Here is a 24,678-nt window from a genome sequence, read left to right as displayed (position 1 = left end):
AAAAAAAAAAAAAAAAGAATATATCAGTCAACTCAAAGATCTGGCTCTCTCTCTGAGCAGAGAGAAAAGATCACGTGCCACGTTTTGCGTCCTTTCGTGTGCTCTTCAAAGCTTGGGATGCCCTCAACACCTACCCGACGCCCACCCCCATCATATCTCCTGCCATCATCTTCTTTCAATGTCCAGGGAAAACGTGCCTCCTGGAACTTCTTATCCTTCCTTGGTGGCCCCCACCTCTGGGGTTTCTTTGTTTTGTTTACACATCGTGATAGTCCTCATTTTCTGCCACCTTTTCAAAACTGGCTGTTTTCATGTTGTCCTCTCTACCAGTATGTAAGCTGCTTGAAGGTAGAGACCATGACTTAGTTATTTTGAAAATTTATTTTATTTTTTTTTTTGCGGTACGTGGGCCTCTCACTGTCGTGGCCTCCCCTGCTGTGGAGCACAGGCTCCAGAAGCGCAGGCTCAGCGGCCATGGCTCACGGGCCCAGCCACTCTGCGGCATGTGGGATCCTCCCGGACCGGGGCACGAACCCGTGTCCCCTGCATCGGCAGGCGGACTCTCAACCACTGCGCCACCAGGGAAGCCCGACTTAGTTATTTTTTAAACTTTATAGCAATACTGTGAAGCTTGTATGTAGTAAGTACTCACAAATGTTAGTTGACCTTGAACAGGGAAAATATGACTGTTCCTAGTCACACGTGCAGCCAAGTACATGGAAAAATATTAACCTGGGGAAAAACTAAAGACCTCCTTTTGCTTACAAGTTGACTACTACTGCTTAATATTAACTTTCTCCACTGCAATTTAAAACTTTACATCTTTGTAAAGAAGTCGATCTCTTTACCAAGTAATCACACTCGTTTCATTTGAACACTGATTGAGATACCCTCAGAGCCACTTGACTATTCATATTTTACTACTATTAATAAAATTCATTTAATTGGAGGGGGGTAAATGAAGTCCTTAAGATCATTAGTCGATCTGTATTTACTTTTACTCCATGTAAAATAATGCCTTCTAAATACCAGCGTAGTCAGGACTTCTCAAACTTTTACATGAATGCGAGTCAGCTAGGGATCTTGTTAATTGCAGATTTGGATTCAGTAAACCTGAGGGTTGGCCTGAAATTCTGCATTTCTAGTATGTAGTGGAGCAGGGATACTCAGCTGGTAGGTAGGTCCTTGCTGGCCTCTGTTCTCTGTGTTTGCCTGACCTTGGACTTAAAAAGCTAAAATCAGCACTTGCTGAAAAAGAAAAAAAGATGTAAAGTAATAATACTAACTCACTCCTGGGAACTTCCTTTCAGTCCAGTGGTTAGGACTCCGAGCTTCCACTGCAGAGGACACGGGTTCGATCCCTGGTCTGGGAACTAAGATCCTGCATGCCACACGGCACGGCCAAAACCAAAACCAAAACCGAAAAATACCTAATTCACTCCTGCATAAAAACCTGACTTTATTTTGTCTCCATTTGACAGTCTTTTTAGTCAGTGGACAGGCACATGATGTAGGCTGACTTGGCTTCTGAAAAAAAGTCAGACACGGAAGCTATTAAATGCATCTCCTTTCATGTGAATTTTCATAATCATATGGCAGAAGAGGAAAAACTCATTTGCTCTGGGGGGAAAATGTCCAGCCAATGATCAGGTGGCAGCTCAATCCCTGAAGACCCTGCGCTGGAAAAAGCTAAGATCAGGAAATAGAAAAAGTCCCCTGTGCCATCTGCATTTGGTCCAGCCATCAAACTTCACACCTTCCCTTCTTCCTTCACTCGCTGCTTCCTTTACTGCATGCGATGGCTGCATACCCGAATCAACAATTACATTCCCCCTTTGTTTTTGTGGCAGATGACAAATGCATGGAGGACATCTTGCGTTTCCTAGGCAGGCAGGGCACTTACTTTGATTGATGCTCGGTTGTGGAAAAAAACGAGCAGGGAAGGAATTGCAATGGAGGGCCTGCAGACTGGAAGGGGATATACTAATTAGCCCTGCGTTAAGCAGTCGGCTTGCATTTGGTGATGAGACGCCTTCAGGAGGGAAGTGTAGGGGTTATTGGTGCAAAACAGCGTGGAATGCATTATGCCAGGTAGCAGTGGATTCATTTTGTTAGGATGTATAGAATTTTGTAATTAAGAAAGAAACAGGCTACTGTATTCTTTTTTAACAGCTCCCCAATATATTGGGTAGGCCGTGCTTTTTAACTCTAATGATCTCATAGACAAACTGAAAAGTCCTCCTCTCTTTCTGAAATAAATCTTCCAGAGTTTTCCTCATCCTGGATCCAGTTCTAGGAGGGGAAAACTGCCACCACTTCTATGCTTGCTGGCTCTTTCTTTCTAAAGCTCCACTGCTCCAGAGCCCGAGTCTTGACCCTTGCTGCCGGGACACAATGTAATAAAGAGAAAGGAAGTTTTCCCTCAGGCCACTCTTTCCAGGTTTTAGAGAGTCGTTGCTGATGTGACCTGGGAAGAACCCTAAGGATATCTCAAGGCAAATTCAGCATCTTCCATAGACAGGGGTGAAAGCAAAATGCAAAGCGTGTTCCTCTGGTTAGCATGTGTGGTTTGCCCTTCTATTTTCTGGGCTATAGGCAGAGGCAAAGCGGTACATGGTGAGGCGTTCTCATGATTCAAGAGTGACACAGATGCTCTAGGTGACGGGAGTGTGTGACTCCAGGGAGATGTGACTGGTCATCTTGAGGTCAGTACATCCTGAGCAATGGAGAACTGGAGGGTGATAAGAAAAGGTGCTCAAATAATTGCTAATATGGGTGATTTAAAATTCAAACCTTGAAATGTTGATTTGCTCAATTTGGCCTGAAGAATCAATGAAATTGGGTTCAGTGACTCCAGTGAGGTGGCTTAGAGAAAAAAAAAAAAATCACACAGGTCTTTGGTCACAGTATGACAGAAGAGGACCTAAACTCCCTTGAGATCCCAGTGTAATTTCACTAACCCACCGTGTTGGTATAGATAATGATTCCTAGTGATTCTTTGTGTTGAAACCCAGTGAACTCTCAGGCGTCTCATGTTAACCTAGTGGGCGAGTAAATGGTCCAAAGTTTTTGGTTCAATTTATCAGAATTGTCACATCCTGGTGCAGCTGAGATCCCCTTTTACTTTTCTTATTCTAGAAACAAGTTCATCTATGGATTTACAGATGCCTAGGCTAGCAAAATAGATCTAAGTGATAAAGATAGCATTGTGAGTTATCAGAGGCTGTCGGGTCTTTTTATTTCTTTAAGTTTTATCCATAAACTGGAGCATAAGACACATCTCAAAATATCAGAAATACGATCAGATGACTACAACCTGCCTTTCATGGACAGAACCAGGAATTGTGCCAATAGCTCTAGGAAGAAAAGCTAAATAGTTAATGTGGTTTATTTTTTAACCATCCCTTTGTTTTAGAATTCTATCTTATTCTTGAGCTGATTCCATGTCACCATGACCTTCTCCTGCCAAGAAGGCACAGTTAAGGCATCCTTCAGTAATAGCCTAGGGCTTTGGACAAGCAAGATGCTGTGCTGGCTTTCTGCCTTTTTTTTTTTCAATGTTTACACAACCAAGACTTATTACATGCTCTGTCATTTTCTTACTGGGCTGGCTTTGGTCTGAGAATTAGGTAAACATCAGACATTCCATCACATAATTTTAGACTCAATCTTACTTTATAATGATGTTAATGTTTACTATACAAAGCAAGATGCATTTGTATATTTTAGCATTTTATTTCAGTCACAGAATGCAAAACCTGACATTGGCATCAGTTTGGGGTGTGTGTGTGTGTGTGTGGGTGTGTGTGTGTGATTGAAGATATTAAGCACTACAAGAATGCTGAAATTTCAATCTGATTTTAGGATCAAAATTCTTCAGGATCAAAACACTCCTTTTCCTCCCCCTACAGTTTTACTAATTGTGTGCTACTTGACATTGTGGAGTTATTCCACAGCGTGATAGCTAAATATGTGAAGTATATTTTACTGTGCTGAATTATCAGCTCATTCTATTTGTTTTTCATGTGTTTAAGGTTATTAAAAGAACTTAAAATTAGAAGTCACGTGTATGAGTTGAAAGACTGAACTCAATCATTGTTAGCAGATGAAATCGTAAAGCGATAGCCAGCATGTCAATATCAAGTAGGGAAAAAAAAAAATCACAGAATTTGAAAGCATACCTTCTCCGTTCATTAGTTGGCAAGATACCAGAAAAATTAGGATACTAGCACAGTAGTGAATGGCGGACGGAGTTGTTTATTTTCAGCACTCTCAAATTACTCCAGGTACTGAAAACGAGATAAAAGTAGATCGGAAAGGATGGCGTCAAATGTATTTGTTGGAGACCTTGCTTTATGGGAAGAAATGAACTGCCCTGGCTCACTGTTCCCGAGGAATTGTATTTCTTCAAGCTGTAAATCAAATCCCAGAGAGATAGCATGATGTTTTCCAAATAATAACAGAGGATGACAAAGTTCCTTTTTGTCAGCATCAGGTTTCTGAATTTAGACCTCGATTAAGATTCCAGAATGAAAAAGCGCCCCCCGCCCCCCACACACATGGTCTACGACTGTGTCTTACAAACAATATATTCATTTTCAAAGTCTGGGTCTCTGGCATATCCGCATCCCAAAATATATTCATAGCTTCCTCCAAAGATCCTGATTTTTCTCCATTTTCTCTAAATTCCCAGCTACAAAGAACCTGATGTGTCTTTTCAGGAAACAGCATCATTCCTTCCCCCAATTAATTGAAGAGCCATCTGCTTCTGTGATACCCGACATCCATTCGTTCTTAGCAACAAGTGTGTTCCCTAAATCGCTGGGGGGCCATACCAAGGCATGCACTCTGGGTTGGGAGTAGAATCTGCCAAAGCAGCCTCACAGGCAGGCTTTTCTTTCCAGAGACACAGTATATACAGAATTTGACACTGACCTTGCTCCCTTGTCAGTGTTGCTAATGCAGGGTTCAAAACACAGTACAAGGGACTTCTCTGGTGGCGCAGTGGTTAAGAATCCACCTGCCAATGCAGGGGACACGGGTTCGATCCCTGATCTGGGAAGATCCCGCGTGCCGCGGAGCAACTAAGCCCGTGCACCACAACCACTGAGCCCGCCCGCCACAACTACCGAAGCCTGCGTGCCTAGAGCCCGTGCTCTGCAACAAGAGAAGCCACTGCTCGCCGCAACTAGAGAGAGCCCACAAGCAGCAATGAAGACCCAACATGCCATAAGTAAACAAACAAATAAAAAACACAGTACAAGATGCTCACAGTTTGAGACTTCGGCTAGCTTAGTGTCTCTCCATTACGCTTCTGAAGATCTGAGTTTGAAATGATTAAACAACTGCAAAGGGCGGGAAAGAGCTGAAACAGCTCTCCTCAACCGTGGCCAGAAAGGGAAGAAGAAGTTAATACAGAGGCCACCTGGCTGGTTTTACTACATAAAACCTTCTGCTTCAAGCTGTACCATCTCCTTTGTGTTCCCTTGCATGTATTTAAAAGTGGAGTTCAGAACCGGCTTTAGAACCTTCTAGGACTATAGATGGCAGGGCCCTCATTTTCTAGGAAGAGTCTACTGAATGGTCATAAAAAGAATCTCTTGTTGGAATAGGGCAGCCCTTTCCTAAGAGGTCCACCAGACCAGTGCCTCTTGCCTGATGGGATTGTCAGATCCCTTGCACACATAGTGAAAACAGCCCTGCTGAGTTTGATGAGGGAAGAGTGCATGAGGACGCTGGTGTGTGAGTTACTGCTTGGGCCCAGTCGGAACACTGCTGGTCCTGCTTTGCTCAGATGCCACAAAAGGTGCCTCGGAGGTGAGCCTGCTGGCCAGGAGCTGGGAACCAGACTCAAAGAGCTGAGATGAGTTTCTCCCTTCCAAGAGTCGGGAGATGGAGGTACCTGCCCCTCTAAATAACCCTCTTTCTGGAAATACAGTGACAAGTCAGCACCATTGAGAGCTGCCGTATCCACATGAGGCACTCTGCCCCTGTCCCCGGGCTCCCCCCTCATCCCAGTTTTGCTGCTAGTCAAGTAGGAATTTTTATGCGGCTCTGGCCTAGTTGAACTTGTCTTCTCCCATGTCTGTTTTGAAACTGAGACCACAGATTTCACAGTGGAATTTGCTCTCTAGAAAATGAAAGGGTCAAAAAGGCACTTAAGACAAAGATTCCCCCATCACTTCGTGGGAGAGAGAGCACAAGAGATCACGAAATCCCGGGTGAGCGCCTGCAGATCCAGCAATTTCTCTGGGCCCGGAGGTCCAGCTTTCAATCTAACCCCAACAAAAGTTGGAGCGATTTATGTCTCACTTTTTCTCACTGCGCGCTGACAGGCATCTCAAACGTACAGGAGATGTGAAGGGAGAAATTGGCATGGAAACCAAAAGGGCATCTGAGACTGTTGACTCCAGCTGGGATCAGCTGTCCCCGTGCGTAGGAGGTACTTACAGTCCAGGTGACTGTGCCTGATGCCCTCGACGTCTTCAGCGTGGATGAAGTGGTAGCATCTTTTCCCTACAATGTCTACAGGAGTCAGATCCATATAATCACTAATCCTACAAAGAGAAGAACACAGGCTGGAAATCAGAAGGGAGGGGAAATAGAGAAACTGTTAAATGACTTAGAAACAGATATACTGACAATTTTCATTATACCAGGGTACCTGTGAGGACTTGGCACTGAGGGAAAACCTTTTTTAGATAAAATTATTTCCTTTAACATATAAACAGTCTTTTTCTAAAGTAGGAACTGTGCTAGATCAAGCAATTGTGTTGAAATAATTAGATAGGTTTTTCTTTTCTTTTTTTAGTATCAGAATACACATCGAGACAACATAATTCTATGAAATTATTGAGAATCAGTAACAATGCGAGATCCTCATTAGAGGCCAAGATAATTCAAGGTTACATAATAAAATAAAAACATGTTATGTTTATACCAAATGATTAGAGACACCTTTCATTTAAACAGATTGGTCTTCTATTGGGTATTTCCATGAAAAAGGGCTTCGACTGCTTCTTGGCACAAAGTCCAAATTGGCATTTCAAGGGATATAATTTAAATGCTGAGACATACAGATGCCTGGGGCTATTATCTTTTCTCGTCTGAGTCATTTGGGAGCTCAGCTTTCACTCCGGCCCCTTTTAACTGGGACTTTGTGGTGGGTTCCACACGGAAACTTTTAAACCATTCTGGCAGCTCTGCCAGCCTTGTGCTCGACCGTACGTGTGTGTGTAAGCTTCTGTCACTGTCCAGCCGGCAATGTCCTCAGGCAGGAGCACAGAAAAAGAACAAAAACTGGAAAAAAAACGTTGGGGGAATCTGCCTGGTTTACACGAACACGCCAAAAGGCGGCTTCTCTTCCTCCCTGTCCAGGTTCAGATTCATTTTGGTCCATCCCGAAGAGAATTTATCTTTTGTTTAATTGATTCCCTTTACTGCCCCTGTTCTTTTCATGGTTTCTGACTTATCAAATATGAAGTGAATCTTTAGCTACGGCACCTTTAAGAAACCCATGAGATTGCTGCTGGGGAGTGAAATCTGACCCCTAAAGACAAGGAAATAAGAAACCAAACCAGACCAAAATGATATGGAAAGTAATGAAAATACACTACCCAGTGAGTGAATTGCTCAACATCTAGCAATTTAAATCATATTTTGGGCCAAACTAGAATTCTTGGAGTGTTTTCTCAGGATTCCATGGTTTTCTGGTACAAAACAGATTAGTTGGTGTTTTCCTAAAACCATTAAATGCTTTCCAAGCACAGTTTATACCCCCTTTCTGCAAACGAGGGAATCAGGATGTCGTTAAAGGCCTTCGTTGGTGTTTCTGGAATTTGCCCGCTCCTCTGAAAGCATCAGATGTGGGCTTTGCCCAAGGCTGTCCTAGGGATCTGCAGAGTCAAGGAGCGGACTCTCTTTTCTAGTTAGCAGATCCCTAATTCACCTATAAACCCTGGGAAAAAGGCACTCCATTCTTTTAGGGAAGACAGTTCTTTATTTTTTATTTGAATGAAATCCTTCAAAACAGTGGAAGCACTTTTGTACTCTCAGAGCCTTTTACCGTGGTGCATGTGACCAGCTCAGTGTTCAAAGACCTCTTAATATATGTGTAGAATGCTCTAGACCAGTCTGATGACCTGTATCAGGATCAGAAGCCTGATGGCATCTTGTACGCCGAGCCTCAGTTTCCTTATCTGTAAAAGAACTTCAGAGGCTGGTGAGGGGATTAATGAATGAAATGACATGAATGTAGCACAGTGCTCGACACACAGGTATGCTGTTCCCTCAGATTCAATATGCAATTGCCTTTAACGGGGATCCTTTTTAATAATTACTGTCATCTTCAGTGGAGGAATAATGCTGTATTGTACTGGTTAATAAGGGGTTGTGGAAAAAACATTTTTTAATGGGAAGAAAAAAGCATAAAGTGGGTCACAGAAAGTGATCTCAATTACTAGAGTGGCACCATAAGGCACTCAAGTCCATGGAGTGCATCGAAAGAATTAATCAACCTGTGATAACAGGAATGAGAATTAGATGATGGCTTGGGGACGGGACAGTCACTGGGAGTTACGTAAATAAGATGAGCCTTCGTCTTTTTTTGCGGGGATTGGTGGTTGTGAATCTAAATCGAGGGAGCCGACATATGTTTCCAAAGACGCAAAGCCATACTCCATCCCCTGGCTGTCTACCTGCCTCCCTGGGTGTCCAACATTCTAACTTTTAAATCAGAGAAGAGACCGCTTTGTGGGCTGTAGTTGTGTTCTTTCATGGCTGCATGTGTATGAAAGCTCCACCTCAGCGGTTATTCCGATTCGTTACCATTTAGCCTGACTTCTGAAGAAAAATTAGAGACAAGGAATGCGGGGGGAATCCCACAGGAGGCATGGTTTTTGAATATGGCAGATTGGGGTTCAAATCTTGGCCTCAGTCAAGGCACTTGACCTTTCTCTCTAAGCTGAAACTGCATGGGGCCAGTGGACGACCTCACAAAACCGTCCTCAAGCTTCAGTGACATAGTGCATCTAATGCACTTCGCATATGGCTGAGGGTGTAGCAAGTGTTCAATAAATGTTATCTCTCTTTATTATTCCTGGCCAACTCTAGCTACTCATTCTGGCAAACTCATCTTTCCTGATTCTCTGTGGCCATGGCAGAATACCTTAGACACGGCCAAGTATACAGTCATGATGAGAAAATTTTAATAAATACCTCCAGAACTTGGAAAATAGATCGAGTTACTCATTAAATAATAGTGACAGGTTCATGATATCTTCTACCCCCCTGAACACTGAAAAGCTCAGGGCGGGTACTCTTTTCCCATGGTGAATTCTTTCCTCTGAATCAAAGCTTGACCGGAAAGGGGAGGCATTTCTAACTTGATCTCAACATCTTTAGCGCTTCCTAATGGACTGAATGCAGGCGCTGTCTGTCTTCCTCTTGGCTGGGCCCTGAAGAGGTCAATTTCCTAAGCCACTTGACCATTCCTCTCTTTTGTCCCCACCCCCCCCCCGCCCCGCCCCGAAGGCAATCACAGGACTCAGCAAACATGTGCTACCTTCATGCCTGACGGTAAATCTGAGCCACAAAAGTGTCCCCACAAATTAATTCGGTAATTCTCCCTGTGGCACCAGGGTGGACGGCGTCGCCAAGCTTCCTTCCCACAGCCGACGCGTGTTCCCCCCCCCCCCCCCCGCGTTTTCCCCCCCCCCCCCCCCCCCCCCCCCCCCCCCCGCCCGTGATTCTCTCTTCTTCAATTCAGGCTGATGATGGGCTGGTGACTTCTGGGTGAAAGGTCTGAAGGGGCACTGTCCCATTTCCTTGTCCCTTGCTTTGTGCTTAATGGAAAAGTGAACTTTTTAACCAGAGGCTAAAAAGTCCTTTTAGAAGAGCTCAGTCTGCCAAGTCATACGTATGATGAGTCATCTTTCTTTAATTTATCACAGTGAAATCCTCAGGATTACAAAGCGTCATTGAATAGTTTTACAAATTTCTTTTTTGTCTTTTTTCCTCTGGGGGCCTCAAATTCTCATTTGTCCTCTACAGGTTTTGTGGACTGAATGTTTGTGTACCCCCTAAATTTGTATAGTGAAATTCTTACCCTCCATGTGATGGTATTTGGAGGTGGGGCCTTTGGGAGGTAATTAGGTTTAGATGAGGTCAGAAGGATGGAGCCCCCCATGATGGGATTAGTGTCCTTATAGGAAGAGGAAGATCAGAGCTTGCTCTCCCCTATATGAGGACACAGCAAGAAGGCAGCCCTCTGCAAGCCAGGAAGAGCGTGCCCCCTCAGGAACCTCGGCAGCCTGTACCTTGATCTTGGACTTGCCAGCCTCCAGAACTGTGAGAAATAAATGTCTGTTGTTTGAGCTACTAGTCTATGGTAATTTGTCCCAGCAGCCTGAGCTGACTAGGACAAGGTGCTCAATGCCTCTGTGAACACTGACCATCATGAGGCTGGGTCCTTGAGGAAGTGGGTCTGGCTGAGACATCAGTAGATACCTCTTACTGCATCGTTTTGCCAAGAATGTCTCAGCCCACCTCTCTCCCTGGGTTCTCGGCCAAAATGGGTCTTAGTTATAGCATATGGATGCCTGGGAATCCTAATTCCATTCCATTGTTGTCCCTAATGTAAATCACGGCAGCAATGTAAATTTCAAATAAAAAGCATGGTTGGTGTCAGTCCAAGCAGCCATTAGAAGTAAGATCAGATTTATAATGAGCCTTATTGGGAGAGTAAAATCCTTCAGACTGCTGAAAACATCGGCCCTTACCGATGCGCAACATACAACGGGACAAATGAAAACAAAAACGAAGTACCTATTTTCACAGTAAATGATATTGAGGTCCATATTTACTCGAGTGACGAACATATGGCAGTCAATTCTGACTTCATTGATCGTAGGGGGAGGCAAGGCATGAGCCACAACCACGAGACCCATGATTTGGCTGGGGACGGTCCTCCCGTGGGACAGCGACACCCTTAGTCGTAGCCGGCCCGTTATGTGAATCACCTGTAACAGAACGTTAATACAGGACATAGTCAAATTTACATCTGGGCTGTAACAGTACTTCTTTTGAGGAATGCAAAATTGCATCTGGAATAACCAGTGTTAGCTTGTATCTTGTGTAATCATAAGGGCTGTCAAAGTGCCCTCAATGTCCTCGAGGCAAGAGACAAAAGAGAAATAATATTATACTCTGAGCATTTCTCAAGGCAGCATTATTACTATGCTATTGCTATTTTTCAGGACTTTTTTTCTTTTCACATTTAGAGGAAGTTCATAACCAGATAAAAGGACAAGAAAGTTGAGCCCTGAGCTGCAAAAAGAAACGTTTGCATTATCAGCCCTTATTAATGGATGATGTCTGTCTCTCTCCAAATCTGTACTGAGTGGGATTCCATGGACATCTCCTTTCAGAAGTGTGGCTCAGAGCTTTCCTTCATTTGCAAAAAATGCCAGACTCCAATGATTAAAAAACTCAGTGACAGTGAAATGAACGTGTCCTTCTGAGCATAGAGATCCCACGTTAGGCAGTGCTAAGTTACCCGTACACGTAACACCATGCTTTCTCACAGCGTCGTCTGGGACTGAAGCTTAGAGGACCTTGGAGTATGATTTGTTCCCTAAGCTCATACACCACAGTAGGGTCAGGAAGCCTTGCACCATTTTGGTGGCGGCTCAGACGTACTTGCTCAGAAACGGGAGGGACAACGTTGGGCTGTGATTTTTGGTTTCTTAGGCAAAGTATACCATGGGTAGTCCAGGCCACCCTGAACCAAAGGAAATTGGTTCATCATCCTCACATATGTTAAATAATATTATTTTTATAAAGCCATCTTTGGAAAAAGTTCCTTTGTTTGTAAACTGAACATAGGAGAAGAGTCATAGTGTCAGTTTCCTTAAACGATGTTTTGGGAAAATGAAAGCATAAAAGGATGGAAAAAATAAGGATTTGGGTGGCAATGCTTCCGGATGATAGAAGGCAGGTGTGTATATGTGTGGGGGGTTGGAGACTGTGCGTGTGTGCGTGTGTGTGTGTGTGTGTGTGTACTCTAGCTGTGTTCCTGGAGCCCTGTGACAGTGTGGCAGACCTTCCCAAACCCAGTTGTAGAGGTACTCGCTGCCATTCCCGGTACCTTGGAGCTCAGTTTCGTAGCTGGCTGACTTTCTGTGTTTGGTTGGCCTCTCCAAATGCACCCCTGGGCGCCAAATCATTTTTTGAAATTCTTCTTTTCCCTCCTTGCCAGAAGGAACCAAAGTGGGAAGTGGGTCTCTGGCCTCCCAGGAGCAAGAAGAACTAGCATTTGCTCTCCTTCCTAGGGGCTTGACTGGTAATTCCTTTTTCACTGTGTTTTTGTTTCCTTTAAGTTATTCAGTTTTCCAAAAGCGAGCCACACTGCTGTCAGTCAGGCAGCAGGATCAAAGCTTACGGAGCCGCCCTTTGGAGTCCTGGCTGTTCTAAATGATATCTCTTCCCTGTCCCCTTTCACGTTTGAGCCCAGAGCTGTGGATCTGGAAACACCAACGAGGAGGATTATTTAGGTTATTTCAGGAGCAGTTTTTTGACCACCCACATTGAAGTAGACTAAAATCATACTTAACGCACCTTTGCTTTAAGCTTTGGTCAGATGAGCTACTTTATGAATATTTGAAAATGTTCCTAGAGGCAGGGATACTAAAACATCATCACAGACACACGTTTTTGCACGACCTCATTAACTAATAAAGAAATAGCTAAACGAAATGGAATTAGCTTCACAGGAGGGGTGTTAACAGTCCCTGGTCCTCCTCCCAGGTAGGCTCACATAGATGCTCATTTATCATAATCTGTCTTCTTTTCTCAGGAACACTCAGCTTCTTGGAAAAACACAGAGCTATAAATGCTCAGGAAAACTCATACCCAGAAATGATACGTTAAATAAATCCCCACTTGGTATTCTCTTCCAAAGCAATCTGAAGGCATCTGGGCTAGCAAACATTTCTGGGAAGGCAGACAGGCTGCTGGGGGAGCTGTGTGCGTTCAGATCTACCCTGCCTCTGATCTCCTCCAGCTTTGCCTGTGGCCATCGAGGTGTTGAAGGGGTTCAAAAGTTGGGTTGAGTAGATTTGCCATTTCCTGATTTTGTTCTCCTGGACTCAACCTCTCTGCATCTCAATTTTCTTTTCTGTGCAATGGGGATAATGACTATTCTGCAATTACGTTATGAAAATCAAAGGAGGTAATGGTGGTGAACACTTTCCAAATTGTAAAGAAGTCTACAAATTTCATTATAATTCTGATTGCCTGTAAAACTGTCAACTGAATAATATGGGTAAGGACCGATTATTCGTTTAATCTTGACCAAAGGCCAAATAAATTATTATTACTTTAAAGGATCATGACATTTCATATTTGGGAGAAAAATTGGGAGGGTCTATTTTAGGCCATTCTCCTTTTCATTTTTTGGGGTGAGGAGAGAGGCTTTGGAACATTCATTCCCTAACCAGAGTCATCGGGCTTGGAAATGGCAAAAAACAGCCTAGAATCTTGGTTTCTAGGTCGTGTTTGAGCATCATTTCAACTTTGTTATGCTTGTATACATTTTATGTGCGTATTCATATTGAACAAAACATTAGAAGTTTATACCGGATGCCAATTTACTGTGTTAAATAAACTGTATATGAACCTTTGAAATTATTTCATTTATAGCCAGAAGCCCAGGTTATTTGAAAAGTCTTTGAGAAATTGTACAAACTAAGGAGGAAAAAACCAAAGAAAATTACCAATACAATAACTTAACAGTTGTCAAGAAATGTCAAAGAACAATCAGAGGGTGTGTTTGTCTGTATGTATATACATCTGGGTGTGAGGGAGGATGGTGCTGAAGAGAAGAAAAGGGATATCTGTTAGGTCCTGTAATTAACTGTGGGGTTTAAATTAAGGTATTTCCCCAAATCTATGTCACAATGCCAACAGTTTTTTTTTCCATTGTGAGAAGTTATGTTCAGATTTTAGAAACATGGCCGAGAGCAGGTATCCAAACACACAGATAGTTGATTTTTTCACTTTGTATTTGCTTTGAAGGCCTGAGGTGTTGAGGAAAGAGTATTATCAGAAGAGCTGGGCACTGGCACTAGCTCTGGTACTGTGTAGCCATGCAACTATGACGCTCAGAAAATTGAAATGACTTGCTTACTTTCCAGGTCAGCATATTAGAGATTAAAAACCTAGTACAGAGAGAATAAGTACTCTGTAAAAGTGTCTTTTGTTTTCTTAATAGGGTCATTAAAGGGCATTTTATTGGTATTTTAGTTTCTGAAACATATTATGGGCAAGGAACCTTGATAGGTGCCAGGGAGAAAACAAAGGTGGATCAAATGTAAACCTGTCCTCAAAGGGTTTACAGACTACATAGTGGGAGGAAACATAAACAATTACTCGTAATATCATAATATTGGGAGGGAACACAGTGTCTGATCAAGAAAGTGGTTCTCCATCCTGGTTATGTGACAGAATCTCCTATGAAGTTTTGTTTGTGTAAACATGGATTCCCAGGCTGTATAGTCCAGAGATTCTAATTTGGTAGCACTGGGCTGGGGCCCAAGGTTTGCTTGTTTTTTAGAGCTTCAAAGGTGATATCTACTAGGAGAATGTCTGGCTAACGGATTTGGAGTTCTACTAGCGGTTCCCAACCTTGCTACACGCTGGAATCACCCAGGGTGTCTTTAAAAGTCCCCATGTCCAAGCTTCACCCAACACCAGTTAAATATGGACTTCCAGAATATAGGGCCTAGGTATATGCCTGATACACAGTATATGCTCAACAAATACTATTTTCATTAAGTAACAAGTGTGCACCATAAGAAAGGGATAGAATGAGATCTTTGGGAGGTCAGGGTAGGTAGAAAATACTTTTGACCAAATGGATCTGGAAGGCTACATGAAACTGGCATTAAAATAAATTACCATGAGATATAATCATAGAATGGTGAAAGGGGTTCCAGATAGAGAGAAGGGCTGGAATATAAAAGAAAAGATAAACAAATCTAAAAGAGAACCTACTGGAGACACCCAGGGCTCCAGGAGCATTTCAACTGGTGTCAGCAGAAAAGTTAGAGATGGGGCAAATGGCAGGTAAAGCAGTAGAAATTGGTAGTGGGACCTGGAGAGAAGCACCATGATTTTAAGCCTGTGTCACAGGAAGATGACGATGATAGACTAAATGGTACGTGGGAATACAGGAATCACTCACAAAGGGACAAAAAAGATTTCCCTGTGGACATTTTGTATTTGAGCAGCCTGGGGAAATCCTGGGCAGGGTGTCCTGGGGATAGTTGGAAAAAGGGGTTGGATTCTTAAGAGAAGATAGATGAAGATATGGTTTTGGAAGACTTGGTTGGTTGGTTGGTTTGTGCTTCGTTTTGGTGTTTTGGCTGGAGGTGATAGTTAAAACCAAGCAATTCAATGCAATTACCAACAGAGAAAACACAGATGAGAGACGAACACCAAAGGCATCCCCCCGCCCCCCGACCCAAGCACTTTGAGTATCTGAAGCCTAAAGCAACTTAGGTGCTTCTCTAAATTGAGTTCCTTTTCATCTATAATGATTAATTTTATTAAAAAGTGAACATTTCTGAAAACTCTAAGCCCCCTTTTTCTCCATCCACAATTCCATTCTGACGTAAATGCCAAACCTGCCGCGTGCTCACCAGGCCCCGTGGTAACAACCCAAAGAATGGGATGGCTTCCTTGTAGAGTTAAGCAGGTGAATGAGAAATGATTTTGAATACAAACATACAGGCCTAAATACTAGTAGTATGTCAAGAACTGTGAAACTATAAAAATAACCTAGTAACTTTAAAGTGAAAGGAACACTGTGGAGTAGAAATAACGTTGAACTGGGAAACAGAACAACTGATTTGATTTGTTTCTGGTGATTTTGGCAAGTCATCTAGCTTGACCAGGGCAACATCTCCTAATATATAAAACGGAGGATAAGAATCAGGTGCTGATACCTAGGGTTCTCGCTAAGTTCTAGAGAATTCCATGACCTAATGCTCAATAGAGGGGCTTTCACTGTGCTGTAGGGCTACCCTACCTCCCACTCCCCTTACCCATGGCAGGGGCAGAAGTTTCAGAGGACAGCTGCAAGTTACTAAATGCAGAGCTTACTTTAAGAATTAATCAATAGGGGTTTATGGGTCACAACCGAGGTGGAACAATGCTTTGGTTTTGGCCAATGTCAGGTGAAAATTGCCTCTGTGTTCTAAAGGTTTGTCTTAGCCTGGTCTTTAATCTACAGGCATTCTTCAAAAGAGATTTCTGAACGAAAAGATTCTTTGCCCCCGAGCTCAATTTTATATAAGAGCTCAATCCTCACATTTCCTTTCATTGTTCTTGTTTTATCATAAAGAGCTGTGCAAAAATGCTAAAGCCTGTATTTTTCTAAACCCCTTACACAGTACTGCCCAGATACCAGCCACAGAGAAGCAGCATGCAAAGGATTTCAGAGTGGAAATCCCACCATCTTTGATGAAAATGTCCAAATTAGCATCATTTGACAGTCCCACACTGAAGAAATCATTGTTTGACTTTTTTCTTCTCTGACACGATGAGCGGGTGTGCGCGGTGCAGAGACTACATGTCCACGGAGTTTAGGACGAGTGTGGGAGTGTTAACAAGCCATGTTTCTTGGACAAATATATATTTCTCTTCCTGCCATATGCTCCTTTCTATCGTCTGTTGGTGATAAACACTTAGATGTGCTCCACTAATAACTTCTCATTATAAACAAGCCCATCAAAAAGACCTTGATAGGGCTTCCCTGGTGGCGCAGTGGTTGAGAGTCCGCCTGCCGATGCAGGGGACACGGGTTCGTGCCCCGGTCCGGGAAGATCCCACATGCCGCGGAGCGGCTGGGCCCGTGAGCCATGGCCGCTGAGCCTGCGCGTCCGGAGCCTGTGCTCCGCAACGGGAGAGGCCACAACAGTGAGAGGCCCGCGTCCCACAAAAAAAAAGGGAAGTGTTAAGTATTATGTGCATTATTTTCCACACATAATGTAAAGTACAGAATGGGGCCATGCAAAGAGGGGAACCAAAAATGCTGCAGGCAGGAAAAAAACTATGATTCCCTGGGTTTAGTGCATCTTCAGAGATTTTTTTTCACTTGTCCTTTAGGGGAATCCAAATTTACCTTAAAAATTAGGCTTCCTTCTGGCACTCTGGTCTTTTTTCTTTTATTCCCCTGTAGAAGTCTGGTTCAGCATACAGATCATCAAATCACTAGCTAAGGTGGGAGAGTCAGCTAATTACTTTTAAGTGATGGGGCTGAGGTGTCCCACAACCTGCTGAAAGATAAAGGGTTAGCCGGGTCTTCTGAATCTAAACATCTAGCCTACAGCCTAACAACTTAATCTAAACCAGCGTGAGAATATCAACCTCATGTAAATTACTTCATGCAAATTTTTAAGCAGTGCGTTTTCCTGAATTTAGACTATATCATAGGTAGGAGAATCTCCCCTGACAGGTCCCTCTGTCCCTGTCTGTCTGACTCCTGCCCCCTGGGCCTTTGCGCAAGGCCTGGGGGAAAAACAAAAAAAACAACAACACAACAATTTAGCTGAGACGAGTACTTGTCCATAGATGCAAACACTGTGGAGAAGAGAGCTCACAGCTGAAGGAGGTGCCTGTGGGCCCCGGGAGGGGCGGGAGAACAGCAGAATGTTATCTTCCTTCCCTTTCCAGCATCTCAGATGTTATTTCTAGAAACTGCCTGGATTCTAGTAATCTTCATCATAATTTACAATGGGACTTTAGCAACTGGGGATAAGAAAAGACAGAGGAGGGATAAGTTGACTTCTCAAGGCAGAGGTGAGATTGAAGGGAGGGGGAGGTTCGGGGGCAATGAGGTCTTCGCAGGGAGCAGGTGAAGATGCAGGCCTCTTCCAGGGCCAAAGGGGGCGCAACAGAGGCAAGGTGGTTGTGGAATGTCATCGTCATCAGCTAGGTATGGAGATGGCAATCAACTCAGGAACCACATGGGTGGTGGAAGGCTTTCTGGGAGTTTGTCCCTAAGAATTTCCCTAAGATCAGGGCTCTTCAGAATTGGGCAGGATTCAGCACTTAAGGCTAGAGGACCAGCAAGAACTGGGGAGAGTTTTAGATGGGCTCAACTTAAGGGCAGCTCTGGCAGTGAAGAGAACGGAGGTGAGGCTGGGTACAAGGGAAGTGTCCAGGCCAAAGTTCAGGAAGAGGAACCCTGGCAGAAGCCAATCCTTTTGGGTGAAAGGACGACAACTAGAAAGTGTGAATTCTCAGGGACTCCATTTGGTTTGAATGGAAATGAGGTGAGCCAGGAGGGGGAATGTAATTGGAACACGACCAGTTGGTGTTTGGTCTGATTGCTGGAAAGACTCATTGAAGGTTGGCTCTGGAAGTGGACAGGCCTAAAGCTGTAGATAAGGGCATTCCCGACTCTGGAAGGCAGAGGAAGGAAGGAAGCTAGGGACTAATTTCTCTATTCTCACTGAGCTCCTAAGGTCCTAAAGGCAGAGACTCATGCATAAGCATGAGGACAGGCATTCTTCCTCTTACAGATGGAGTTAACTTGCTCTGTCCTGTACACAGATAACTAAATGGGCCTGGCACATGGGGGAAAATGTATTTTGTTCCTTAATTGGAAAGCCCATGACACCTAATGCTGATATCAGGGATTTATTTAAAACCAAAAAACCTCTAGGGATAGTGGTTTTTAAATTTGAACATGCACAAGAATCACTTGGAGAGCTTATTAATAATATGGATTCCAAGGTCCTACCCCCCAAACTTTAGATTCTTTAAAGCTAGGAAGGGACCTGGGAATCTGCATGCCACCCAGCATTGCCAGTGCTTTTATGCCAATGGTCAGCACAGCCATCCTTTGAGTCCTGCTTTAAGGGCAGCCCATTCGTTCCATCCAGCCGCAGCTTCATCTTTATCTAGAGCTGAACGGATCTAGAGATCTTACAAAGATGATCCAGAGGCTCATCACAGAATGCCTCCTAAATGAGGAAAGAAAGATGAACATACATTTACAATTAAATCAGGACTGAAAAAAACCCTACTCTGTAGAACACAACCCCTTGTCTTGGTTCTTTGGAAATGGAGGATCAGAGCATGGTAAGCAGAAACGCTGGGCTGATGTGGGATCGGGTCATGTTTTCTGTGCACAGGGCTGCCTGAGAGAGGAGCTGGGAGCCCGGGCAAGGCTCCTTTATTTGTGGCTGCTCTGTTGTGCCCCATGCCTCTTGGGGGAGGTGGCACTCTGCCAATCCCCCCCCCGCAGCCCAGCCTGCCCCTGGCTTAGCTCCTGATTAATTCAGGGGAATCCTGGGAGGTTAACCCTTAATTTGATGGCTCCAGTGGGGAGCTTGAGAGATTGGTGGTAATTTATCACCCTCTTTTTTTTTTTTTTTTTTTTTAGTGTATAAACATTTTCCAAGCAACAAATAAAAAATTATTTTTAAAATCCACATTTAAAAAACATTAGCTACAGGACTCTATTCTTACATGACTGTATCCTCCAAACATAGCAATTACTTCTCATCCATCTCCTTTAACAAACTTCAAATATGTAACATAAAAAATATAGCTACAATTACAGCCTTAGATTCTCAAAATGTGGCCAGACTCCATACTTGTTTCCTGTTCCCTTTGGATAAAACAGTCTTTCTTCTACCAGAGATAAGATTTTTATTGGGATAGTTTAACTAAGCTGAAGAGATTTCCTTAACGAGATTATGTAAATGTATGCCAAGGATATAAACCACATTTTCTCAGAGAGTGGAACACTTCAAATATCATTTAATCAAACAGGACCATGGGTAGAAACACCTCCATAAATTGTTAAGGGACGAAGCAAGAAGGCTGAACTATACACATCTGATCAAATTTCGTTTCATTCAGTTACTTTATTAAAGTCTCCTAGAGAAGGACAGAGGGTCATTGTACCTCTGTGGAGGGCAGCGTTTTTATTCCTCTGTCACTTGATGTAGAAGAGGGGGTATCACCCCTCATGGCCCCGAGAGGTCCCTTGTGGCTTAGTGCCACTGTCTTGAGGGTAGAGAGGCAGTTCTTCTCAACGTAACAGACTGCAATTGTATCTCCGACAACATTAAAAAGAAAGAAGAAAAGGACTCAGAGCTAGTCTTATGCCAAGTAAGGAAGAGAAACTAAGATATAATTCAGATATTTTCTGTTTTCTATCCTTGCTGAACACCTTTGGTGAATGTGTGTTTTACTTAAATTTCTTGAGTTTAGCAACACGTCTTGTTCTAAGTTAGTCTCCCAAACCTTCGTTTCTCTTGAGTTTGCTAACAGAATTTATATCCACTCTAAACTGCAACAAATGGCCAAAGACAGCTGTGGACTTCACTAGATGCTTCTCTGCGTGAAGACAGCGCTCCGGAGAGCTCTCTGCTCTCCTGAGAAAATGTTAAGGCAGCCCTACTCTATCCCCTCCACCTGCCCTGAAGGTCTGCAGGAGAATAAATGATTGCATTTTGATAAGAAGGGAAAACCTTCAGAGGAAGAACTCTTAGATATGGGAGTCAGCTACTCCTCTCGTCCTCAGTTGCAGAGGATACAGAATTAAAGACAATTATCCACGTCGATGGGTAGAACAGTCCTTATGGAAGGGCAACTCTGCTGTCTCAGGAGCTGAAATATTTTTTTAAAGCAGCCATCCCCTTAAAGGGGGAAACACACACATATGAATACTTGTATTTCTGATAATTAAAAAAATTGCAAGCAGACAGATGGGTCATAAATATTGTGAAAAAATTAAAACCCCAATATTCCCCGAATTTAGACATGAAACTCCTTAAAAGTCAAACCTAAAAATGTTCACTTCTCAGGAGGCCACAGTAGGTATCTGGAACTCTTCGGTGATGCAAGAACAAAGAATTCTCTTAAGCTAGGCACTTTAGACCCAAACAGGTGCAAGAAACAAAGAATACACAGTAGGAGCCAAGGTTCCTCAGTTTTTCTGGCACACTCAGGCAACATGTAGCTCTGTGTTTGCTGCAGCGCCCTCCTTTCTCTGTGTCAGTTTCCTCACTGGGGAAGCGAGTGGGCCTGACTACATAGGGTCTAAGACTCTTCCTTACTGTGGTGTCTGTTAAATCTCGTATGTTTAAACGTGAAGCTTTGACCCATCATCAAAGCCCTAAATCTCTATAACTTTTCATCTCTATTATCTTGGTTTCCATTCTTTGTGTGGCCTGGATGTTATGGGTTAGCCATTGATTAGCAAAGGACACTCTCTGAAATGTTTCTCAACCTGCCCTCTAAATGCTATAGCTAATATTTTATAAGGCGGCTTAATTCAGTCCTAAATTTCATTCTTAATGAGAGTAATTTCTAGGAATGACATACCCCTCAAAACGTCTTGCTTTATGGAGTGAATGAATCCACGCCCTGCCAAATCCTCTTTGTGTGCGGTGTCCCAGAAAGACTTCCTGCTGGAGTTGGAGGGGGCCTTGCAGACTACCTAGTGCAACCGCCCACCTTACAGATGTGGAGAGTGAGGCCCGGGGAGGTAAAATGTCTTAGCCAAGGACGCAAAGCCAGTGAGTGGCAGACACAGGAAGAAAAGCGAAGTCTCCCCATCTCTTGTCCAGTACCTCTTCCACTGTTCAGCAGTGCATTTCAGAGGATACGTTCCCTTCCGCTTTCCTCTTTTGTTTTCCCAAATGTGTTTCTGTCTCTATATAAATAACTCGATCAAACCTTGGATTTTAACCTTCCAAAGACCCCATGGCACTGACATGGGTTATTATCCATTCAGCATATGCAATTCAAAACGCTCATATGACTTTTGTGCGTGTCACCAGCTCATTTGCTGCATTTGGTTTATTCAGCCATGATTAGAGATAGTCATTTACAGGCACACATTTGGGAACTCTTTAACAAGCTTCTAGCAGTTTCCTTTCCAGAGCTGTTTAAATAGATGAGGGTGTGGTATCAGCAGCGACAGCAGTTTCCTCCATCCTACTGATTATCCCTGCTATGCGTATGTCTTTATCAGAACTTCCATTTTGTAGAAAGGCTTTAAAAAAAGAGAAAATAACCCAAAGATGCACACATTCCAGAGCCAATAAGTCATCATTTCAGGAAGACTGACTAAAAAATTAAAATGGAAACCACCACACTATAACCTGAAAGTTCCCTGGGGAAAAAAAAAAAAAAAACCCTCCCTCTTTTCATTTTAAAGAATACTTTTTGAAGTAATTGGCACAAAGACTGTTCTAGTGCAGATTGCTGCAAGTGTGCTCTTGGCAAGAACATCATAAACACTAGAAAAACTTTAATATGCTCGAGAAGCCAAATACAAACTGACACCAGGAACTCAAGTGTGGGAACAAACAGGGGAAAAAAAGAGAGCATTTCAATTTAATACAAACCTACATACAGAGGGGCCAATTTCTCCGATCCATGGTTTAGCATACAATGCAGCTGTCCTCTGAGTGAATACAGAATAGTTATAAATAAGAAATTAGAATGATCAGTTCGAAGGAATTTCTCAAGAGTCCTTTTGATATGTAATAGGGCAACTATGATGCCTAAGAAATCCAGACATCAATGCATTAATGACATCAGGTTGGAATCTATTTAGAAAAGGAGGGTTAAAACTTGAAGAAGCATCTCTTTGATTTGACCTCTAGAGCAGAGCCTCTGCAGGGAACCTCAAAATGAATAGCTTTACCCCTACCTGTAGCCTTGCTTTCCAGGTCTTTAAAATATAAGTTTGAATACATGTAACACAGGGGGGAAATCATCTAGAAGTGTCTCCTATGTGGCACGAAATGGGAAGAACTGTGGACTTTTGCACTCTGCAGGATACGGGGAGAGTCTTTAATTCTCTTTATACCATCGGATGTAAGACGAGAACTATTAAAAAAAATTTTGTTTTCCTTCCTCAAGTCATCATCTTCTTTGCTATTTTAGGGTAACGATTCAAGAATTTGGAGATTTTCTGCATCTTTCTCCATCCACATTTTAAATTTATCCCTGATTGTGACCAACACTTATTTTACCCTGAAACTGGAAAGATCACTCCATTTTCACAGTCTTGCTAAGTAAGATTTCTCCTGTAACCCCCTGGAGTTCAAACGTGCTATAGTTTTTTTTTTTTTTTCTCCCCTTGGGGAACGTTTGAAATCCCCTTTAAAAATAATGCCTGCAGGATATTTTCCCCTAATACCATTTAAAGAAACTTGAAAGCATACGGCTCTGGAAGCGAAGCGCACAGGGTTCTAATGAAGTAATCAGTAACACTGTTCATATGCAGACTTGCACCAGGAGCGTTCATACCCAACCCGTATCATTCTTCTCCATGAAGTAAGATTCTGCAGAAACTCCTTTCCTCCACGTGCCCTGTAAAGGCTTAGTGAGCCACAGTACTCAAGCAGTGACTCTCAACCTTTGAAGGATGGAAGGCGGTAGAAAGGCTGTATCAGGATCAGAACAGTCAGTAGCAAAGCAAATCAATCTAGTAGCTTGTAAGGCAACTCGAGACAAATATTCCTCAGTCGTGCAGCCTCGCTTCATAGTGTGGGAGGAGAAAATAAAATTTCTTTATAGGGTTCTATTTGATGTAGTCCCTAGTAGCTTTGCCATTACCTTGGGTGATTCTCCACACAGCCAGCCAAGACTAAATAAAACAAAAACATGGGATATTAATGCACTTTCCCTGGAACTGGGAAGAGCATGCTGTTCTCCTGCTGTTTTGCAGTGGGTTCTCTAAATCCATCACAATTAACATCCCACTTCTTCAGACACAACCTCATTAGTGCTGAAATATCACATCTTGAGCCATTTCCTTGGGATTTTAGCAAAACAAGTAATGGTTCTTTTGATTATAGGAGTGACTTGTGCTATCATGACTGCCAAGTAAGTATGCAACTGTTTAAAAGAACCAGAATCAGCACTTGATTTTTTTATTCCTGCTTTGGTTTGGGCAGACATCCCCTTCCCCACCACCCCACTCATACATAGCATCTCTTGCTTCATAGCAATGGGAAGGGGAGGAATGAGGTAAACAGTGGGCTGGCAGGTGTCTGAATGACTCAGATTCAAGGGCAGGTACCTTACTCTTTCCTGGTCTATAACTGGTCGGATAAGGCTTCTCAAGTGTCCAAACACTCCCGCAGCATTTGATGTACCTCATCCACACTACATGATTTCATTCATCCCACAAGTACTGCTGCGATTAATCCGTGGCCGGGCACTGTTCTTGGGTGAGGGGATACAGCTATGACAATGATGCACAGAGAGGGAGTGATGAGATACGAGAAATGTTTCTGGCTGCCGTAAATGGCTGCTCTGGGGGCCTGAGTGGAAGCAGGAAGGCCAAATAGGAGGCTCCTGTAGAGGTCCTGGTGGGCGAGATGATGGTAGTCCAGGAGGAAATGATGGGAAGTAGTTGCATTGTGGACACACTTTGAAGGTAGAGTCGATGGAATTTGCTGATATATTCAATGTGGGGTCTGAGGTCAAGAGTGGACTCAAAGGATACTCCTAAGCTTTTGCCCAGAGCTCCAGGATGGAGGATGGAGCCACTCACTGAAGTGGAAAGGGCTGGTGGATGGCAAAACATTTTGAGGAGTGGGTTTTGTTTTGGTTCTATTATGATTGAGAAATTGTCAACAT

The 24,678-nt window shown here is 43.3% G+C and overlaps 1 protein-coding gene across 8 annotated transcripts in view; it reads right to left on the bottom strand.

The window, feature by feature from the left end:
• Positions 1-24,678, bottom strand: part of NPAS3 (neuronal PAS domain protein 3) — an 862,041-nt gene that overhangs the window by 17,184 nt on the left and 820,179 nt on the right. For all 8 annotated transcript variants that reach the window (XM_029239281.1, XM_029239282.1, XM_029239284.1 and 5 more), the window contains 2 exons: positions 10,825-11,018; positions 6,451-6,557 (listed from right to left, as the gene is read on the bottom strand). In XM_029239281.1, the coding sequence (XP_029095114.1) occupies positions 6,451-6,557; positions 10,825-11,018 (301 nt within the window). The remainder of the gene's footprint in view (positions 1-6,450; positions 6,558-10,824; positions 11,019-24,678) is intronic.

This window comes from Monodon monoceros, unplaced genomic scaffold (assembly GCF_005190385.1).
Source record: "Monodon monoceros isolate NGI ecotype Baffin Bay Population unplaced genomic scaffold, NGI_Narwhal_1 Super_Scaffold_21, whole genome shotgun sequence".
In the NCBI taxonomy this organism is placed as follows: Eukaryota; Metazoa; Chordata; class Mammalia; order Artiodactyla; family Monodontidae; genus Monodon; species Monodon monoceros.
Note: the sequence above shows the minus strand (reverse complement) of the source record. Positions and strands in the feature narration are given on the sequence as shown.